The sequence below is a fragment of the Ornithorhynchus anatinus genome, chromosome 1, assembly GCF_004115215.2.
Source record: "Ornithorhynchus anatinus isolate Pmale09 chromosome 1, mOrnAna1.pri.v4, whole genome shotgun sequence".
Lineage (NCBI taxonomy): Eukaryota > Metazoa > Chordata > Mammalia > Monotremata > Ornithorhynchidae > Ornithorhynchus > Ornithorhynchus anatinus.
In genome coordinates, this window is record NC_041728.1 from 22,423,801 (window position 1) to 22,446,607 (window position 22,807).

General features: G+C 44.3%; 1 protein-coding gene across 3 annotated transcripts in view; it reads left to right on the forward strand.

Annotated features, from left to right (window-relative positions):
* TNPO1 (transportin 1) overlaps window positions 1–22,807 on the forward strand; it is a 79,095-nt gene that overhangs the window by 20,109 nt on the left and 36,179 nt on the right. For all 3 annotated transcript variants that reach the window (XM_029076308.2, XM_029076306.2, XM_029076304.2), the window contains exons 2-4: window positions 9,900–10,013; window positions 14,758–14,833; window positions 19,631–19,780. In XM_029076308.2, coding sequence (XP_028932141.1) covers window positions 9,900–10,013; window positions 14,758–14,833; window positions 19,631–19,780 — 340 coding nt within the window. The remainder of the gene's footprint in view (window positions 1–9,899; window positions 10,014–14,757; window positions 14,834–19,630; window positions 19,781–22,807) is intronic.

Below are 22,807 nucleotides of genomic sequence, written 5' to 3' on the forward strand. Positions count from 1 at the left end.
AGAGAGAAGCATACCCAAGATCGAAACAAACCATAGAGATTTGTAGGGTAAGTGGATTGAGTGTAGACGAGGTGCCTCTGACTTTTTTTTTTAAATGGTATTTGTGAAGCAAGCACCATACTAAGCATTAGGACAGATACAAGCTAATCAGATTGAATACAGTCCATGTCCCACATGAGTCCTACTATCATAATCACTATTTTACAGATGAGGTAACTGAAGCATAGAGAAGTTGTGACTTGCCCAAGGTCACACAGCAGATATGTGGGGTCAGGATTAGAACTCAGATCCTGACTCCTGAGTTTGCGTTTTATCCACTAGGCAACACTGTTATTGCCTGAGTGGCATGACAATAATAAGAGTTATGATATTCAACAGGACTTGTTGTGTACTGAGCCTATGGGTTGATGCAGTCCCTATCCCATATGATACTCTCAACCTAAAATAAGAGTAGATATCTTATCCCCAGGGTATAGATAAAAAAAACAGAGTCCCAGGGAGATGAAGTGATTGTTTAAGGTCCCCCAGTAGCCCAGTGATTAGAATCCAGTCTCCTGCTCCTGCCAGTAGGCTATCTTACCTTTCTTTGAGAGAACAGTGCCTCACTTGCCTTCATTAATTTCTCATCTCCCCACCTTATATCCCCCTCAACTGCCACTTCTGCACTTCCACCTCATCTAAGCCCTCCCCGTTCCTCACTGGTTTGTGCTTTTGTAGCTATCTCTATTCCTTTCTACCTGGAATTTATTTTAGTGCCCGTCTCTCCCACTAGGTTGTGAGTTCCTTAGGTGTAGGGATCATGTCTACTAACTCTACTGTCCTCTCCCAGTCACTTAATAAAGTGTGCGTAGAGTACACATTCAGTAAATGCTATTAGTTGACTTTTAGATTGAAATTTGAGGATTTGTCTTTCAGGCTTCCCTTCCAACTTTTATACTTTACTCTGTTTTATAGAATTCATTCATTGGTATTTATTGAGCAGTTACTGTGTGCAGAGCACTGTACTGAACACTTGGAAAAGTACAATGCAGTGATAAGCAATGACATTCCCTGCCCACAACAAGCTTACAGTCTAAAGGGGGAGTTTTCTAGTTATCTAAACAAGTTATCCATCAATACCGATCAATAGTTGCCTTTATTAAGTACTTATAATGTTTGAAGCAGTGTACTAAACACTGGGAAGAATAAATAGATATTTATTCTGACAAGGGATTCACAGTTTTAAAGAGGGGAAGACAGATATATGGGAGGAGAAATATCAGAATAAATTGAAATGACAACAAAGATGTCATTTGAACTCCTCAGGTTCCTTACTGCTCTAATCCTGACCGCCCTTATCTAATTGCCACCCACCTCCCCGATATTCTGTGAGTTTGGAAAGCTGTTTGGAAAGCTCTTCTGCAGACGAGGGTGGGAGGTGTCTGGAGAGCTCTAGACTGCCTATTACCAAGCTTCTCTGCATCCTCCTTGTTCCTCAAATCGCTTTCTAACCCCCAAGTTCCCCTCAGGGAGCCTCAGAGTCCTGCAGGCTGTGGGGCTTCTCTTCCGCACACGGGTGAGGCTCCTCTGTGGGCCTGGGCAAGGGCATCGACCTAAAATTATATTTCTATATCACCATATTTATCTCCACCAGAATACCCCATACTTAAAAAGAATCCCAAACAATCCACTTTCTCTTTAGAGCACACAGCCCTACTTTACTCCCTTTTGTCCTTTTCCTCCATCTTTGTTTTCTCACTGAGGCAAATTCAGGATTTATGTAGTGGTCGAGCAGAACTTTTAAAGTGGGTAGTGCTTGAAAAATTAATATTTGTATCTTTGCTTCTTCAAATTTTCCAAGCAATCAATTTGATTATTTAATTTTTCAAAGAAATTAGGGGCAATTTAAGAAGAGAGCTATGCATACGATTAGATACGTTTTCTTCACTGCAGAAAACTGTTCTATTCAGTCTTTCCTTAGGTCTTTAGTCTTGTTCTGCCCCTGCCTGCTTTCTTCTTGTTCTGGCGTGTAAACCTTGCCTGAATTTTGAATACTTCAAGTGCTCATATTAGTAAACCACTTGTCATTTCATTCACGGAATGAGCTCCTTTAACTTCTTTCCTCCCCATGACCTTTAATACGTTGCACCACGGGTTTGCCACAGAACATTCACCAGTTGCACTTTTTAGTCATACTCCTCACTTTCAAACCCTTGAACAGCTCTTATTTGGATTTTCACTTTGGCTTAACGCATTAACTAGGTGTGTTCTAGGGTACCAAATGCTAGATTTAGGAGTTGAGACCTGGCATATTGTGTGACCTTGGGCAGACCATTTAGCGTGTTCATATTTGTCCATTTATAAAATGAAAATAATACTTGCCATCTACCTGCCTCACAGGGATATTCTGAGAATTAATGAGATATTAAAGTTGTTTAAATGTGTAGTGTTATTATTCTTAATAATTGTGGCTTCAGCCAGTAGATGCTTCATCTTCCTTACTTCTCTTGTTTTACTGGTGGTGATGAGCAGTTAATTTCATTTTGTTTTCCTCATGCTCACCTCTGAAAGCACTGTGTATTGTAGATGATCCCCAACAGACTATGGGTACTTCCATTCAGGAGCCCATGTCCTTTGCATTTTTGGTTTCTATCTCCAAAATGACATGTATTTTTAGTTCTCTTTAGCTAAAATTGTAAGTGCTGGGTATTCAGTCCTGTGTATTAATTCCTGTGTGGAAAGGCAGAAGGGGCAGGGAGAGGGTTAATCTAGGAAAAATTCTTGGAGGAGCAGGCAGTGGACCCTTGAGAGGTCTGGCATAGGGGAGATGAAAAGTGGTCGTTAGGGAAATCAGAAAAATCAGTATAATTGTGTGTGTGTGTATATGTGTGCACACACAAACACTGTGTAGGCACTATGTGCATGTAAAGTTTATTTTTAATATCACTTGGATGTGCTCGGGTCCAGTGTAGTCTAGTGGAAAGAGCATGGACCCAAGACTCAAAGGGCCTGGGTTCTGATCCTGGCCCTGCCACTTGCCTGCTGTGTAACCTCGGGCAAGTCAATTAACTTCTTATTACCTGTTTCCTTATCTTTAAATTAACGATTAGAAATCTGTTCTCCCTTCTCCTTAGATTGTGAGCCCCATGTGGGACAGTGACTGTCCTACCTGATAATCTGGCGTCTACCCCAGCATTTAGTCCAGGATTGGGGGTATAGTAAGTGCTTAACAAATACCACGTTACTATTTTTATTACTATAATTGCATGAACTATATCCAAAAGGTGTCCCCACTAGAAATGTATCTGAGGCCAAACCATTGATTTCCTTTTGGGCACAAGACACCCAAAACACCCCGGTTGGGTTAACCAAAGGTTTCAGGAAACCCAGGGAATGGCTGGAGCTAATTTCCAGCCTGTGAGGAGCATGACGGGGAGACTCTTTTTAGCTGTGGCAGGAATCTGAAACAGGGCCCAAGCATCTCTCTGCTCCCCTGCATCTCTGCTGTGCTGATGGGAGGGCAGTACTTTGGAGCCCTTTTCTCCACTCAGAAACCAGGGTAGCAGGAAATCCATTATCTGTATAATGTAATTCTGTTAATACAATATATTCAGAGAACAAGAAAGGACCAGATAGGTTTTATTTGATAGTATCAACACCATTTCCCTTCTCTGAAATCTTGAGTGGCTCTCCTCTGCTTTCCGAATGAAACAGCTGTCCGTGAGGTTCAAGGCTTGCCCGTCAGCTGGCTCTCTTGCCATTGACCGCCCCCATTTCTCAACACTCATAAGCAGATGCCCTTTGGTTCTCCCAAGCAAAACTGTGTCACTGGATATGCTGCTGCTTTTCACTCACTGATCATGCTTTTCCCCCTTCCTGAAACCTCTTGCACGTACAGCTTTACAGAACCAGGTTCCTCCCTTCTTCAGAGCCCTTCTAAAAAGTCACCACCGCCAGGAGGGGCTTCCTGGTGAATGTATACATCCTCCCAGTCATACTATCCCATTCACTCATCTGTTTATCTTTTGGCCGGTTGATCATTTACTCATTTGAGGCTATTTATATTTATTCTACAATTTGCCAAAAATGTGTCTTCCCCCAGGGATTATAAATGCAAGATGAGGGATTATGTCCATTAATTCTTAGTATTCCCTGAGCGCCTAGTCTAGTGCCCTGCCCTCAAGTAGGCACTCAGTAATTACTGTTGATACTGGTATATGATAGGGAAGTAACGAGATTGTTTTAAATTGTGAGCCTGATTCATATTCAGTATTTGGCGGCTAAAACTGCCAACAAGAAAGTTAAACTCCAGCGGTTGTGTAGTGTTGCAGCCATTTTCTCTAAAAAAAAAAAACCAAAACAAACAAACAAAAAAAACCAAAAACAAAAAAACCCCCAGTAGTTAGCAGCAGCGCTTTTAACAAAGACTACTGTTCAGTCATGAGATTGCTCTGTGTTTCAATTATCCTATTCTCTGCTGGGTTTGAAATGGTGGCCTGAGATGATTCTTTTGAACTTGAGGGGCCAATCCTGTTTCTGACAAGTAAATTGGGACCACCCAGGTTATCTGGGATAGCCTGCAGTTCCCTGCCAACAGACTGTCAAATAGCACGGAGTAAGAAGCCCTGTTGGGTGGCAATCTTGCCTATTTCAAGTGAATGCATCCAGCAATTGACATAGGAATGATAGGGGTGCAGAGGTTAGGTATGTCTTTCTGTTTTGTCACTTGATCATTACCAAGCCCTACTCTTACCGATTTTTTATGATTCCACTCCTTTCTTTCACCTACAACCTAGTCAGGAATCTATACTTACATGTCATGCCTGAACCACTGAAGCACTTCCTTGCAAACCTCCAACTTCCAGCCTCCACTCACCCACCCTTTTTGTGTCTTAAACACTGCAGCTAAAATAAACTTCATCAGGCAGCCTTCAGATCCTATCACTTGCCCTCTTAAAAGCCTGCAATTGAATTAAATTAGAAAACCCGACCAAAGTTAGGCATGAAGGCTGTCCGTCAACTTGGCTTCCCTCAACTTGGCTTCCCCTCCCTTGCTTGACTGGCCTCTTATCCTGCTAAGGATGGCACGGGATGGGGGCCAAATCTGAGCCTGGCAAATTCAAGTCTGAACTTGACTTGTCACTCATCTCTATCCATTTTGGCCTGGTATGATTATAAGCCCCTTGAGGTTATGGGTCATGTTTAATAATGCACTCTCTGAAGCACTTAGTTCTGTGCTCTGAACACGGTGGGTACTCAGTGTACCCCATGAATTAACCATTTCCCCCAACTTGACTTCTGGAGGAGATGGGAGGAGGTTCTTTTTTAGTTCTTAGGATTTGAGGACAGACCATATCGTCTATTAAAAATTCACCTATTTTATGAAAACTTCATATATTAATCTTCCTTGAATCTAGTCGTCAATCGAACTCTAACTCCAAAGGCAGTTTGGGGACCTAGTTGTATCGAGATGGAGTATTCTTGCGGCAATCAGAAATGAGCCCTCCAGCCTCTATCTCTGGAATATCTCCAATCTTGCTGATCCCAGCTCCAGCTTCTGTACCTGACTCCGCGTAAAGGCCCCCACTTACCTGACAGTCAGAAATGGTCTCTGGAAACTATTTTTTTTTTTTTGGAAGTTCAGCATTTGAGGTTCTGCAATACATTTGTCTTTAATGTTTATTTTATTGGTTCCCATGCTTCTGCTGTTTGTCTTAAATATCCGTATTTATAATATTTGTATTCTGTCTTTCTCTAGTAGATTGTAAACTCCTTGAGGAAAGGGACCATATCTCATTTCCATTTTAGTTTCACCCAGATGCGTCCTGCATACAAGGGGGTGCAGAATAAATTCAGTTAACTGACAGAAACCTTGGAGGTGCTCGAGACTGTGAGCCCCATGTGGGACAGGGACTGTGTCAACCTGATTTGCTTGTATACACCCCAGGGCCTAGTACAGTGCCTGGCACATAGTAAAGGCTTAACAAATAACAATAATAATAGTTATTATTACCCAGTAATCAAAATTATTCTCTTTATTTTTCGTTTAAATGGTCAGTTAAATTCTCCCCGTTCTAACTAATTAGTATTAACAGTTTGTACTGCTCTAGCACCTTTCCTCCCAAGAGCTCAAGTGCCTTATTAGAAATCTAGCCCGGTGAACGAACACTTCCAAACTAGAAGCCCATGAAAGAATACTCCTTTTGTTTTTCAGTAAAATTCCATGAATACCCTACTCCTTTACCAGTAGCTTGCCTCCAAGTGTGGGTTGCTAATTATTTAAATTATAGATTTTAGAACAAGAGAAGGAAAAGCGTCCGTTTAATTCACGATGCCCTTAATTACTAATATTGTAAATTGTGAGTTTGGGAGGGAGTGCTCAAGAACTCCCTTCCCCTCTTCAAAGCTCACCTCCTCCAGAAGGCCTTCCCAGACTGAGCCCTCCCTCATTCCCCCTCCTACCACCCTCTGCTCTTCCCCCTTCCCCTCCCCACAGCACTTGTGCATATTTGTACATATTACTTATTACTCTGTTTTTTTAATGACATGCAGATCGTAGCCCAGTGGAAAGAACCCGGGCTTGGGAGTCAGAGGTTGTGGTTTCTAATGCCGGCCCTGCCGCTTGCCAGCTGTGTGACTTTGGGCAAGTCATTTAACTTCTCTGTGCCTCAGTTACCTCATCTGCAAAATGGGCATGAAGCCTGCGAGTCCCACGTGGACAACCTGATCACCTTGTCTCCTCCCCAGTGCTTAGAACAGTGCCTGGCACATAATAAGCGCTTAACAAATGCCATCATCATCATTATTATTATTAAGTCTGTGAGCCCCACGTGGGACAACCTGATTACCTTGTATCTCCCCCAGCGCTTAGAACAGTGCCTTGCACATAGTAAGTGCTTAACAAATGCCATCATTATTATTATTAGTAGTAAGTGCTTAACAAATGCCCCCGTTATTTTTTCCCATTTAGACTATGAACCCCTTATTGGGCAGGGATCGTCTCCCTCCATGGCCAAATTGTACCTTCCAAGCACTTAGGATGGTGCTGTGCACAGAGGAAGTGCTCAAGTATCAGTTCCCTCCTCTGTAAAAATGGGGGTGAAGCCTGTGAGCCCCACCTGGGACAACCTCAATACCATGTATCCCCGCCCCCCACCCCAGTGCTTAGAACAGTGCTTGCACAGAGTAAGCCCTTCATCAATGCCAACATTATTAGTAGTAGGAAGTGCTCAAGAAATAAGACTGAATGAATGATTGACTGAATGAATTTGTGAATGATTGACTGAATGATTGATTGAATGACTGACTGATTGAAGGACTGAATGAATGATTGAATGAATTAATGGTTGATTGAATGAATGACTGACTGAATGAATGAATTAATGATCAAATGAATGACTGAATGAATGATTGAATTAATTAATGATCAAATGAATGACTGAGTGATTGAATGAATGAATGAATGATTGAATGACTGAATTATGGAATGAGTGACTGAATGAATGGATGATTGAATGACTGAATGAATGATTGAATTAATTAATGATTGAATTAATTAATGAACAAATGAATGACTGAGTGATTGAATGAATGATTGAATGAATGAATGATGGAATGAGTGACTGAATGATGGAATGAGTGACTGAATGATTGAATGGATGATTGAATGACTGAATGATTGATTGAATGACTGAAGGAATGATTGCATGAAGGAATGACTGATTGATTGAATGACTGATGGAATGATTGAATGAAGGAATGGCTGACTGAATGAATTAATGATCAAATGAATGACTGAGTGATTGAATGAATGATGGAATGACTGACTGAATGATTGATTGAATGGATGATTGAATGAATGACTAACTGAATGATGGAATGACTGAATTGATGAATGACTGAATGGATGAATGACTGACTGAATGATTGCATGACTGAATGAATGACCGAAGGATTGAGTGAAAATGATTGAATGAAGGAATGACTGAATGATTGATCGATTGAATGACCGAAGGATTGATTGACTGAAGGAAAGATTGAATGAAGGAATGACTGAATGATTGATTGAATGACCGACAGAATGACTGAATGAAGGAATGGCTGGCTGAATGATCGAATGACTGATTGAATGGATGATTGAATGACTAAAGGAATGATTGAATGACCAAAGGAATGACTGAATGATGGATTGATTGACCAGCGGCATGACTGAATGAAGGCATGGCCGACTGAATGAATTAATGATCAAATGAATGACTGAGTGATTGAATGATTGAACGAATGACTGAATGATTGAATGAAGGAATGACTGACTGGATGAATGACTGAATGATTGAATGACTGAATGATTGAATGAAGGAATGACTGACTGATTGATGGAATGACTGACTGAATGGATGAATGACTGATTGAATCACCGAAGGAATGATTGAATCACCGAAGAAATGATTGAATGAAGGATTGAATGACCGAAGGATTGATTGAATGACTGACTGAATGATTGAATGACGGAATGAATGACGGAATGACTGACTGAATGGATGAACGACTGGCTGAATGACCGAAGGGATGCTTGAATGACCGAAGAAATGATTGAATGAAGGAATGACTGAATGATGGATGGATCAAATGACCGGCGGAATGACTGAATGAAGGAATGGCTGACTGAATGAATGATCAAATGAATGAATGAATGAATGATGGAATGACTGACTGAATGGATGAACGACTGGCTGAATGATCGAAGGGATGATTGAATGACCGAAGAAATGATTGAATGAAGGAATGACTGAATGATGGATTGATCGAATGACTGATGGGGGAATGATTGAATGAAGGAATGGCTGACTGAATAAATGATCAAATGAATGACTGAGTGACTGAATGAATGATGGAATGACTGAATGACTGACGGAATGGATGAACGACTGGCTGAATGACCGAAGGGATGCTTGAATGAAGGAATGACTGAATGATGGATTGATCGAATGACTGATGGGGGAATGATTGAATGAAGGAATGGCTGACCGAATGATCAAACGAATGACCGAGTGACTGACTGAATGACGGAATGATGGATTGATCGAATGACCGATGGAATGATTGAATGAAGGAATGGCCGACCGAATGATCAAGCGAATGACTGAGTGACTGACTGAATGACGGAATGACTGACTGAATGGGTGAACGACTGGCTGAATGACCGAAGGGATGATTGAATGGAAGGGATGACCGAATGGTGGATTGATCGAATGACCCATGGAATGACTGAATGAAGGAATGGCTGACTGAATGATCAAACGAATGACTGAGTGACTGACTGAAAGGATGAACGACTGGCTGAATGGCCGAAGGGACGCTTGAATGAAGGCATGCCTGAGTGATGGGCTGATTGAATGGACCGCCGGAATGATTGCGGGAAGGAATGACTGAGCGACGGATGGCCCGGCGGAATGACTGGAGGAAGGAAGGGCCGCCTGAAGGAGGAGAAGGGGCGAGGGGGAGGAGGCGGAGGGGGTGGTCGGGGGAAGCGGCCGGGCGCTAGGACCCAGGGGGCAGGGCCGCGCGGCGGTCCGGGCCCCATTGCACAGCGGCCGTGACTCAGTGTGGTCCGGCTCGGTGCACACGGCGGCGGCGGCGGCGGCCCCCCCGGTACCGGTACCAGTCCCCCTCGGTTGGTTCCCCCGGACTCACTCGGGCTCCCAATTCCCGCCCCCGCAGGCAGGTCCCGGGGTCGGGGGGGGGGGGGAGGGAGGAAAGCGGGTGGGGGGGGAGGAGAAGGGGAGGGGGGGGGGCGATGGGGGGGGGCGGGCCCCGGGGCGGGGACGCGCGCGGCCCCGCGGCGGCGCGGCTCCCATTTGTTCCGTCTCTCCCCGCGCCCGCCGCCGCCGCCGCCGCCGCCTCCTCCTCCTTCTTCGCAGCGAACCAAGATGGAGTACGAGTGGAAACCCGACGAGCAGGGGCTCCAGCAGATCCTGCAGCTGCTGAAGGAGTCCCAGTCCCCGGACACCTCCACCCAGAGGACCGTGCAACAAGTATCCTTTTGGGCCGGGGCCCCGGCCCGCCGCCAGCCGACGAGGCCGCTGCGGCCTCCTCCTCGACCTCAGGTCCGGGGTGCGCGCTCCCGCGCGGGGGGGGGGGGGAAGGGGGGGGAGAAGACGCGCGCTCCCGCCGGGGGGGGGGTGGCACGCGCGCCCCCGATGGGGGGGGCTGGGCGGGAGCGCGCAGGACTGGCCAGGCCGCACACGCCGTTGTTTGCAGCATGTGCCCGGGCCTCGCCCTCCTCCTCTTCCTCCTCCTCCTTCTTCTTCTTCTTCCTCCCCGGATGGCGCCTCCGCCCCGAGCCCCGGTGGGCGGCCTCGCCCAACGCGTCGGGCCCGAGGGACGCCTCCTCGGCTCATTCCGGCCTATTTCTGGAGCCCCGGGCGGAGCACCGCACTAAGCGCTGGGGGCCGGTCCCTCCGGCCGCGGACCAGCCCCGGGACGGGCTCGCCGTCCACATGCGGCGGGCGGGGAGGCGGGGGGCGGCAGAGGAAAAGAGAACAAAAAGAGGACAACATCATCGAGATAAACGTTGGCCCGGGCACCGCGGGGCCTGCGGAAGAAAGGCCGCCCCGCAGGCCCGGGCCTCGCCGCCACCTGTTGCCAGCGGCCTTTTCTTTTCCTAAAAGCCCCGGTTGCGACCCTGCCGTTGCGGAGGCCCCATCGATCCCCTCCCATCCAGGCCCCGAAGCTTCATTCATTCACTCAGTCCTGTTTAGTGAGCCCTTACGAGGTGCAGAGCACTGGACTAAGCGCTTGGAGCGGACAATGCAGCAACAGAGAGAGGCCCTCCCTGCCCAACGACGGGCTCGCAGGCTAAACGGGGGAGAAAAGGGAAGGGACAAGGAGCCTCCCCAGCTCCCCGCAACACTTAAGAGCCCCCACCGTGCCTCGATGGACTCCCCGGGCCCAACACGTGTTCCCCAAACCCCCAGGACACCGGGAGATAAAGGCCCTAAAAGAGAAAGAAAGACAGCCCCCTCCTCACCCGGGGATGGTCGGTGTCCAGAGTCATGCATCTAGCTGAGACCTCTTTTTTGGGGGACCACTCCATGGCTCAATTGCATCGTTTGCATCCCAAGCAGATTTTGCAGAAGACGTTGAATTTAATGAGGATGGGGCAAGGGGGTGCATCTTGAAAGAGCAGCTTGGCTCAGTGGAAAGAGCACGGGCTTGGGACCCAGAGGTCATGGGTTCAAATCCCAGCTCCGCCGCTTGTCAGCTGTGTGACTTTGGGCAAGCCACTTCTCTGTGCCCGACTGTATCTGTTACCAATTTGTGTATCCCAAGCGCTTAGTACAGTGCTCTGCACATAGTAAGCGTTCAATAAACACTACTGAAGAATAAATGTGCCTCAGGGACCTCATCCTTAACGGGCATTAAGACTGTGAGCCCCATGTGGGACAACCTCATCACCTTGCATCCTCTCCAGTGCTTAGAACAGTGCTCGGCACATAGTAAGTGCTGAGCAAATGCCATCATTTTCCCCAAACTGGCTTGATCCTAATTTATTGCGGGGACTCAAGTTTTAAAATAGTTTTAAGGAGGAATCGTACTCAAAAAGGCCAAGTCGGAGAAGGCCGGTGTCTGCGGCATTGAATGTTGGGTTCTTTTCTCGTTGCCCCGTAATTCGATCAGTCGTACATATCGAGTGCTTACTGTGTGTAGAGCACTGGACTAAGAGCTTGGAATGTATAATTTGGCAGCAGATAGAGACAGTCCCCCACAGCAGATTGTCTCCACTGCAATATTACTCAAACCTGGGAAATTTAATGACTGAATTCTCTCCAGTCAGAGTCAGATTCACCCTACTAATCCGGAATTATTGATTGAAGCCCGTTTTGATTTTTAGACACCTGTGTAGGTAGCCGTTTTCCCCTGAAGCGCATCAAGTGGCAGAAAGAGAAAGTGATTTGATCCCTGACCAGTCTTAAATTTTGGCAATCCCTGGTCCCTTGGCTGGAGCTCGGTTGCAATGCGCTGTTTTGTGACGTCATCGCCACCGCCTTCGTGGGATCCCGATGGCCAGTCATTTGGAGGGCCAACTTGGAGACAGATTTTCCCGATCCCTATCCTGTAACCAAATCATCCCATATTTGGTTCCGTAAACAAGCCCTGGATTTACCAGGGTGTTTTCTCTAGTAGGGATGCAAGCTAAAGTAGAGTACCCCGCTGCAGAGGTTCTGATCGGAAACATTGAAAATCAGCCCTGTGGAATGTACCGATTCTGTCTGAAATTTGAACATTGTTTTGTAGTTCCCGGAAGCCATTAGTTAACTTGGGAAAGAGTAAAGTGTTCCGAATTCTTTATGGTTCTAGATTTGAAGCTGTGAGAGCTTTGACCCCAGTCCGTGCTGCAGTTTCTAAGTGATTTCTATCACATCCTTCGCCGGGTCCAGTCCCCAAGACAGAAATGACACCTGGATTCTGGTTGTTGTGATGAGGGAATCTCCCGCCAGGAACGTCAGCTGGAACCTCGGACCCGAAACTCAGCGAGACCCTGGGTGGAGGAACTGGTTGTGGTGCCGGTGGCTTGCACGGCATCGCTAGGGCTCCCCGGTCCCTCACGGTCTTGTTCCCACAGGGGCGAGGAATGCAACATGTGGGAATACGGGCCCGGGTGTGGCACGCTGCAGAGTTTGCCAACAAACGTTTTTAGCGTGCAGCATCCATTTACAGCCAATGTGGCCACAGTACGGTGCCGATGGCGGGCCACAGCAAAATGACCCAGAATGCTGTTGCCTCGATAGCCACTGTGGTGGTCTTCACTGCCCACAGGAGCCTTTTGGGGCCTGTGATACGATTTTTAGGATCAGATAGACATTCGTGGATATTTGTATGGAGGCATAACTGCAAGCTTAAGACCTGAGTGGGTTTAGGGGGAAATAAATACATTTGCTCTTTCAAGGTATGCCAGTTATGTTCTCGGTGATCGCTGTAGGAAGGAAAACTCAGGTTTGATTAGAGCTGTGATGCCCACAACCATTTGCTCCATCACTGTGTTGCAGTCTATCCTGATAGATAGATACATATCGTTCCCTACAGGGTTCAATCCAAAAAGGTAAAATGAAAACCCATATTATGGAAGAACTTAAATATATCTGGGAAAAATAACACTAGCATCGTATCCCCTGCATGGTGGTGGGGGTAGTCTCACAGATTAGGCAATCATGGCAGAAGTGGTTTGGGAAACTACATGACCTGTGCAGTAAGGTACTGTGAGAGAAAAATGGTTGTTAGTATTTGGTCAGCTCAAGGGATTTAGAATGAGCACTGCCTTGGCTGCCTTTTGGGGGAAAGTGATGAATACTGGGAACGGTACAGAGTGCTTTTTCTTAAAATATTCCCAGCTTGTTAATTTTATGTTTCAGTGTACCGATCACTGGCAAAGCTCAGTAGTCAACAGTCAACAAGTCATTTTACCTAGTTTGTATCAGAAGTTTGGTTTTTAATGGGGTGAATTTAAAAAAAAAAAGTACATCTTGGGTCTGTCCTAGAGATGTAACTAATGTATGTAAGATAAGCTTGTAATAATAACTATAACGATGGAAATGGCATTAATTAATCACCTGTTTGTATGCTAAGCGCTGTTAGGTGTCAGGAACCTAATTCAGTTTCTATCCCACTTGGGGCTCACAGACTTCAGGGAGGAGAGACCAAGTTTCAAACCCATTTTATGGATAAGGGGACTGAGACCCAGAGAGAATGTGACTTATCCAAAGTCAAGCAGCAGGTCAGTGGCAAGAAGCAGAGACAAGAATTTGCATCTTCCATATGGACCCATGCTCTTTCCACTAGGCCTCGTCTTAAACTGTAAGGCGGTTGGTGTGCAAGCTAATAGGTAAGATTGGGGTGTGGAAGGGGGAGGCTCTGGCTGAACATTTTGTCACCGTTGCCTGGCAAATGAGAGCAAAGTACCTGCAAATTTGAACCGCTGGAAATTATAGATCTTGGGGAAAAAACAATTGTGAAGTTGTTAAGTACAATAAAGTAGTGATAATGTCTCTTAGCAATACACTTAATACCGTTTGTAATCGTCCTGAATAGTGTTTTGGAAAGGAATGGTTTGGCAGTTTGAGTTGTCAAGAATTAGAGAAAATTAGGATTAGTAAAAAAAAAATCATCAATGGCATTTGAAGGCTTAAAAGGTGCTCTTAAAATGAAAAAAATCACCTCTACATATACTGTTTTTATATTCTGTTGTCATAGATTGTTTTCAGCGGGGGTGTTCTTCGAAATGTATTTCTCTGCCATTTGAGAGGCATCTGGATGCCTTTTTTGGCTAGGTGATTAAAATTTTGATAAACAATTATGTTCTCTTATTTTGAAAAAGGAACGATTTTCTGATCATAATAGTCGTTGATTGTAACATTAAATTTCCATTTGGTGAATTTTGCAGGAATATAATTGTCTCTCTGTGTTAAAACCACTGAAAAGTTTAGCCGTAAAGTGTAGAGGCAAGTCTTTGGAGGTATTTTTCAGGGAACCAGCTACCATGGAACACTCTTAAGTGAAACAGAAAACATGTATATTTACATTAGAAAACTTGGAACAAACTCATGGTATCGAGTTCTCTCTGTATTAATTGAAAGTAACCACTGGTTTGCTTTTATAGAAGGGGTGCTACTACAATAGTAATGAACTAGATTTATGGCTATTTGTTTTTGTGTTAAAAAAAACAAGCTTCTCTCTCCTAGATGATTCCTAAAATGTTTCCTTAACTAAAGTGTCTTCTAGAAACTGGAACAACTCAACCAGTATCCAGATTTTAACAACTACCTGATTTTTGTTCTTACAAAATTAAAATCTGAAGGTAAGAAATGTCTTTGTGTTGAATAATTTTAAAACTGTCCTTAAGTCAATTAATTTGGGGAGTTGGGTGAATTTGTTCATTCATTCGTATTTATTGAGCGCTTACGGTGTGCAGAGGACTGTGCTAAGTGCTTGGAAAGTACAGTTCAGCAACAAGTAGCATCGATCCCTGCCCACAACAGGCTTACAGTCCAGAAGCGGGGGAGACAGTGACAAATCTCAAGTGATGTACCAGTATTGCCTGGGGCAGGCAGCAGTAGTATTTTAGCAAGCACTTCCTGGGTGCAGAGCACTGTATGGAGCACTGGGGAAAGAGTATACAGGAATTAGACCCGGACCCTGACACTTAGAGGCTCACCCAGAGAGAATATTAAAGCTAGATGCTTCAACTTTTGACTCCAGAGTTCCTTCTTATACACCCACCAGCGTTATCTTTCAGGGACATTTCATTGATGATTCTCTTTTGCATCCTACGATAATAGAAAAATTGCAGGGTTTTTTTTTCCTGTCCTTATATGTGTTTCATAGTTTTAGAGATGATTGATAGACCTGCGTAGTAGGGGTTTCTATAAACCATCAAATAACGAGCTCTTAATCACTTGACTCAGTAAGTTATTTCTTTTCAATTACTTTTTTTTTAAAAAAAAAAAAAGTACTGGGCTTAAATGGCTTAATAGTTGAGGACCTTTAAATCTGGCTTAAAGAATTGTAGACTTTCCAGAGCCACAAATATTTCAGACGACTCTTCGAACAAGTGATCAAGAATGTCGTGGTTCTGAAATTATCATGTGTAACAGATGAAAGGTTGGTTAGCTCCAGGTACCGAGAGAGAAGCATTCCTGTTCAAGTATATAAAGTGGTGTTAGAGAAGGTTTCTTTGTCTGGAGATGTATTCCAGTCCTTAGGCATATGTACTTTTAGAGGAAACGCCCCAAAATTTTAAGCTTAGCTTTCTCTGTTATGATAAAGCCTGACTGTATAATAGTAACGGCACTGAGGGTCCACCGGGTTCCTTGTATTAAACGCTTGGGGGGTAAAACAACAAAAAAGTGACACATTCCCTGGCTCCGGGATGCTTATCCTCTAGCGGGCCATCCTAAAGGAAGCACAGGGGTTCAGTTCTCCTCTAATGTGTTTTTACAACACATCTTGGATAGAATTTTATTGGCGAACTAAGAAGGCAGCATTTTCTGACAGTGCACTTAAAATAGATGGCCGAGCACCTAGGCAAGACAGAGAATGAGTTTTCCAGAAAACAAGGGTCATCAAAAATGTAGGTCCTGTCTTATAGGAGAACTCACTACTTCTGATCACACAGAACTTTGAAAAATGGAAAGGATTATACAGCATGAGTAGGTAGAGTTGACCTTTGGTCAGAAGATCAGGGCTGACACTGAGAATATAAAAACTGTGAATACTAGGTCAGACCAAGGGACCATTCATCCCAGTGTTCTACTGCTTAGAAGAACAGTGGGAAGGTTGCCTTCCTCCCCAGCTAGCCTGATGGCTATAAATGTATCTTCTAACAGTCCTAACTGTTCTGTCTTCATCTCTGACTTTCCCAAGTGACCCATTGTGGACCTTTCTTGAGCCTGTTGTTCTTAACAGTGCAGCTTTTTGGGGTAACAAATACCATATGCAATCCTCTCAGTGGGCCACTGCCCCACCTTCTCCCAGTGAGAAAAATCCCCCAGGTAGGGGAGAGAAACAGCATGGCCTAGTGGATAGAGCACGGGCCTGGGAGTCAGAAGGACCTGGGTTCTAATCCCCCCTTGCCTGCTATGTGACCTTGGGCAAGTCACCTCACTTCTCTGTGCCTCAGCACATCTGTAAAATGAGGTTTGACAGAGCCCCATGTGGGACAGGGGCTGTTTCCAACCTGATGAGCTTGTATCTACCCCAGCACTTTGTACAGTACCTGGCACAGAGTAAATGCTTAACAGATACTTTTTTTTTTAAACCTAGCAATGTTTGCCTACGCAAATTACACAGGGAATCTTTCTATATACCCTTTATGATTTTGAATATTGAAACAGGTTCTCCCTTGCCTTTACTTTTCAAAACTGAAGATAATGTTTTCAGGCCTTCTCAAAGACTCCATTCCCTTGATAATCTTGGTTACTCTGTGCTTTGTTCAGCTCAAATATGCCCTTCAAGGATGCAGCAGCAACCCGAACTGCGTGGACAGTATGTGTTGCCTTTATATAGTTAATATCCATTTGTTAGAATCTGCTTTAAGAATTAATCACTGCAATGTAAATTGACATTGATTATCAGTTGACTTTTTTCTAGAAAATTAGCCATGATTGCTATTTTCATTCCGTGGAAGTTGATTTCTTTTAATATCCTGTATTCAGTCATCAAAAATTATGTGGTTTAGGCCATTTTCTTCACAAACCCATTTGTAATTTAGGCCATGACTGGCAAATGCCTTTTAGTGGATTTTATTTCCTGGCCCTTAAGAAAAATACCCAGAAATATCTTCCCAAAAAACCCCAAAACAAAACAAAACCCTAAGTACGCTCCAGTCAAGAATAAAAAGGTAGCACAATTGATCTGTCTAGTTCAGAAAGGAATTATAGGAAGTTAATTTCCAAATCTTCAAGTCAATTAGCAAATACTATACTTTGCCGGTCTTGGAAAATACAAGATATATTTTGACAGCAGCAGAAACCTTGCTTCTCAGTGGCAGTATCCATCCATGGGGAGAGTGGCAGAGTCCTATCACCGGGAGGAATCTCCAAAAATCATTTATCTCTTCCAGCCCCTGGCCTTCATGCAGATAAATAATGAACCCATCCTGAACACATAATTGCCCCTTACTAAAGGGTCTTCAAACCCACTGGCCTTCCTGCATAACCCATTACAGTGTGTTAACACCCTGGACCTCAAAAATGTCCTTTCTTCTGCCCAGTCAAGATGTCTCCTGCCTTAATTTAAACCCACTTTCTCTTTTTGATCCCTACTGGGCGGGGGGAAGCCCAGGGCAGCAGCATCCTCATTTATTTGGTGACTGAAATGAAATCACTGGCTGACTACCGCTTCTCTAGACTGAACAAACCCAATTACTCTAACTTGCAGCTTTATGGCTCGTTCCTGGCCCATCTCCGTTCCTCTGCATCCTTTCAACAGTGAGGTGACTGAAACCAGAGTTTTCATTTGAGGGTCTGACTGCTGCGGAGTATTGTGGACAGTCTGCTTTGCTTGCTTGTTTTCCACATCGTGGTGGGAGAAAACATCCCCAGAGGAGGGTGGTGGTTTGGGAAGTCCTGTGAGGTCGGTGGGGTGGGGGGAAGGATTTTTGAGGCGGTCAGGGTTCCCTAGGGTGTCTGTCTTAAGGGTTATGAGGTAGTTTCCTCAAATGAGAGACACCACAAGGCTCGAGTGTGTGCCATGCTGAGGAATGATCAGTTGGGAGTGTTTTTTTAAATTTTTAAAAATTTTTTAATTTAATTTTATTATTTAATGGTATTTGTCAGGCACTTACAGAGTGTCAGGCACTGTATTAAGGGCTGGAGTAAGATAAACGCTAATCAGGTTGAACATGGTCCATGTCCCGCATGGCACTCAAAAGTAGTAATCCCTGTTTTACTGATGAGGAAACTGAGACCCAGAGAAGTGAAGTGACTTGGCCAAGGTCACGCAGCAGACAAGAGGCATAGCTGGGACTGGAACCCAGGACCTTCTTACTTTCAGGCCCATGCTCTATCTGCTAGGCCATGCTGCTTCTCTTCTTGGTCCCCGGGGGATTTTCCTCCTTGGCTCCTTGGGTTTTCCTCTTGCCCACTGATAGGGTTTTGACTACTTTTGAGGGATGGGAGGGGTGCTGGGATCTAACTGACTTGCCCTGTTAGGCTCTTGGTCTGAGCTGGATGCAGCAGGGGCCTGCTCACATTTCTGCTCCACCATCCCGCCCTATTACCCAACTTTTATTTTCAAAACTAAGCAAGTAGGTGGACGAGGAGAGTGTTGTTTTGGGTTGGTTGATGTGGGGTTGGGGTATGTTGCCAACAGGTCTCACTCTCACTGGTCTTCTGTTCTTCTGGAACACTAATTGTGCGGTTTTGCTAAACTCCGAAAGGATGCTTTCATGCTAAATGAACTTCAATTTAGCAAATGCCTAACTCTGTTGTAGAAAATATACTGTGGGCATATTTACTCTGGGCTCTGCAGTCTGAAGTGAAAGGCTGAATTTTTTATAAATGAATAGTGAAATCATCTGAGAACAGTGAAGATGCAAGGAAATGTTCCTTTTAAGCTGACCTTATTTTTGCTTTGAAGTAGGTGCTAACCATGGCTTGATGTGGGCTTGATACAGTGCTCTGAACACAGTAAATGCTCAATAAATATGATTGAACGAAAGAATGAGAAAGTTGTAGTTCATGGTGTAATGAAGTCATCTTTGTGCATGTAATGGAAAAACATTTTAAATTCTGTTGCAGGATTGATAAAGTTTACAGGCTAGAATCTCTCTATCGAAGGGTCTGTGTGATTGGATATTTTAAAATTTTAGGAACTACTGCATTGGTAGGATCCCAGTGGCCTGGAGACACGAGATGCAGTTGCTTCTGCTGTGTGTATTTTTTCTTTTCCCATTACCTTTATAGAAAAAGTCACAGTTGAGTTGGATGTTCTTTAGCCTCTTCGCTGGGCTCATCTATAATGTTCTTGGCCCTGGTGCAGAATTTTGTTGGAGCGTTGTATCTAATTTGCAATTCTGAAAATATTATAACTCTTGGAAAGTGGCGTTATTTTGAAAACCAGGTAGAAGCTGAAAGCAATTTTGTTGTTGTTGCAGATGAACCCACAAGATCCTTGAGTGGTCTCATCCTGAAGAATAATGTGAAAGCACACTTTCACAACTTTCCAAATGGAGTCACAGATTTCATTAAAAGTGAATGTCTGAATAATATTGGTGATTCTTCCCCACTAATCAGAGCCACTGTAGGTGAGTTCCCATGGCCTGATGAAACGCTTGGCTTGTTTTTTTATCTCATATATTTGTTTTTTTGCTTCCAGGTTTGTATGGTTTCTAACTTTGCCTCCATAGATTACTTTCTGTACTGTATTGTAGTTTCCAACAGATCAAATGTGAAATATGGAATGATGATATTCTTGCATCTGAAGATCCCTGTGGTAATACTTCTGTTTTCATAGTCTATTTTTTTACTGTTCTATTTAGGATCTCAATTTGTCAGTGACGTACATCATGGTGAACACAAATATGATTCTCACTAATTAATGTTTTTTTGTGCGCATGCCCCCACCCCCAGTTTCACGAAGTCACCTCTAGGTACTTGCCTTCCTGCTGTACAAAAGAGTCTCCTTTTGTTTTTCTCAGATCTGTCATCTTGAAATTTCAATGGGTACCACACTTTCAAGGATTTTATACTCTACGTCATGCCCTCCTTCTTAGCTTCTATCTTTTCTTAATCCCTTTGGCCTATCCAGCTATTCGCAGACACAAAGGAAACAGACATCTACATTATTGTAATAAAATTATACAGTCAGTTCTCTTAGACCGAGTGTCTTCACTCTGCACAATTAGGAACATTAAAGACGGTAGACAACACATGTCTGTCTGGAGTAAGGACCACATGGGGTTGGAAGAAACAGCTTTGCTCACGTGCAAGGCATCAGACACAGCGTGAAGCACATAATGTGGGTTTCTCTTAATACGGTTTCTTTGAGAATGTAACCCCTGAGTTCTAGGAGAGCTGACTGTATTTTAAAGAGCCAGAATGCAGTTGATGTTACTGAGACCCAGCTAACATCTGAGGTACTGAAATAAGCAAGAAGGTCCTTAGCCCACTGAGTTACTCACCAATTAGATTATTTTGCCCCTTGTTCATCCCACTCTTCCTGTTTAGTAAGTGCTTTCCTTTTGCTCTCCACCTCTCCCTCTTGCTTGAATTTTGCCTGTTACTACTGTGAGCGAGATTTCTTGGCCACAGTAGCCCACCATTCCGGCTCAGAGGTGTTCTGGAAACTTGATCATTTCCATGTTGGTTTAGATGTTGATGGTACCGATTCTGGACTTGCTCAGAATATACTTCTTTCCAACTGGGGCAGGTTGTCCGCATGCAAGGAGCTATGCAAAGCATTCTTAGGTGCACCAAGAGCTGAAGATGGTCAGTCAATCGGTAGCATATACTGAGTACCTAATGTGCCCAGAACACTGTTTTAATTGCTTGGACGGGTAGAATGGCGTCAGTAGACAAGATCCCCACCTTCAAGAAGAATTCTTTAAGGCCTGGTCTAGCTTCTTTTAGGCCAGAAGCATGAAGGCCCACACCAACTATTAAGTCTTGATTCGGTGACCATCTGCTCTGTTGGGAAAATTGGTGTGGGTCATTGGTCTTCCAGAAGGCTGCTGAAGTACATAATTTGTCGTCATTCCTTATTTCTGGGCTCTCTTCTGGCGGGGATAGGTAGGTTGGGCTTTGGTGGGGTGTTATTTAGGGTTTTTTTTAATGCTAATGTGTTGGCTTTCCTTATGAAAAATAGGATGTGCCACACAATTTAAAATTCCAGTGGCGTGCAAATTTTGTGGGAAAGAGCAACTCTTCCATTCATTCAGTATTTCACCGAAGTGAGGAACAGCTGTCTTGCAGGACTTATTCCCAGTGGGAGTAATCTTACCAAGATTGGGAGGAGGAAAATTGCAAAATTTCAGACATGGATAGCAAGCACATTTTACAAAATTGTAATTAAAAAATGAAATTGGTGTTCCCTGGGGTTAAGACTGGAGGCCGAATGAACAAGATCCAGAAAGCCTATAATATTTCACCGAGTGCTGAATTGACATCCAGGGCTTCTTGCCAGGCAAACAGATGTTTTTCAGCTGGTCCTCAGCTTCTTGAAGCTAGCAGAGCACCTAATGCTAAATTTTAGTACTGAAGAATACACAATTCCAACAACCCAAGTGGTATTTGATTACACGTCCTCTTTTCCAAGCGGTGAATGATTTTTAGCCTTTTTTTTTTTAAATGGGATTTGCTAAACTCGTATTATGTGCCAGGTACTATACTAAGCTCTGGGGCAGATAAAAGATAATCAGGTTGGATGCAGTCCCTGTCCCACACAGTGCTCACAGTCTTAATCCCTATTTGGCAGATGAGGCAACTGAGGCTCAGAAACATTAAGTGGCTTGCCCAAGGTCCCGCAGCGGACAAACATGCAGCTGTGAGAAGCCGCGTGTCCTAATGGTTAGAGCACGGGCCTGGGAGTCTACCGTGTGACCTTGAGCAAGTCATTTTACTTCTGATCTTGATACCTCATTTGTAAAATGGGGATTAAGACTAAGTCCCATGTGGGACATGGACTCTGTCCAATTTGATTAGCTTGTATCTACCCCAGTGTTCAGTACAGTGCCTGGCATGTAATAAGCGTTTAATAAATGCCATTAAAAAAAAATAATGGCCGAGGTGGGATTAGCACTCAGGTTCTCAGACTCAGACCCATGCTTTTTCCACTAGGCCACGCTGCTACTCTTTGAGGTGGTGTTCTCCAGTTATTACTAAACCTGCGTTCACTTTACTCCAGTGCATCAAGCGGGCTTCTTGGAAATTCTTTGACTGTTCACTATAACCTCCTTTATCTGTCCGCCACTGATAACTGTAGCCAGCAACACACCGTTCATCTACTTTATATCTTCTGTTAGAGAAACCATTTCCCTGTAATAGAAACCCACTTAATAATCTATTCAGGCTTTACAGATTTCGCTGTCTGTGTCTGTCTTGGTCCAACCACTGCTCTGACTTGGCAGGGGCCTCAGGAATTGAGGCCTAGGCCATTGCTGACCGGGCATGGCCCAGGAAAGACTCTAATTTGATCTGCTTTGTAGGGTGAGGTTTTTTGCTTCTCTTCACGGATGAGAGTTGACAGCAGTTTTAGGTAATGAGAATTTCACTCTGAGTTGTCGAAGACAATGACAGATTGACTGCCAAAGACATGAAAGATGTCTGACGACACC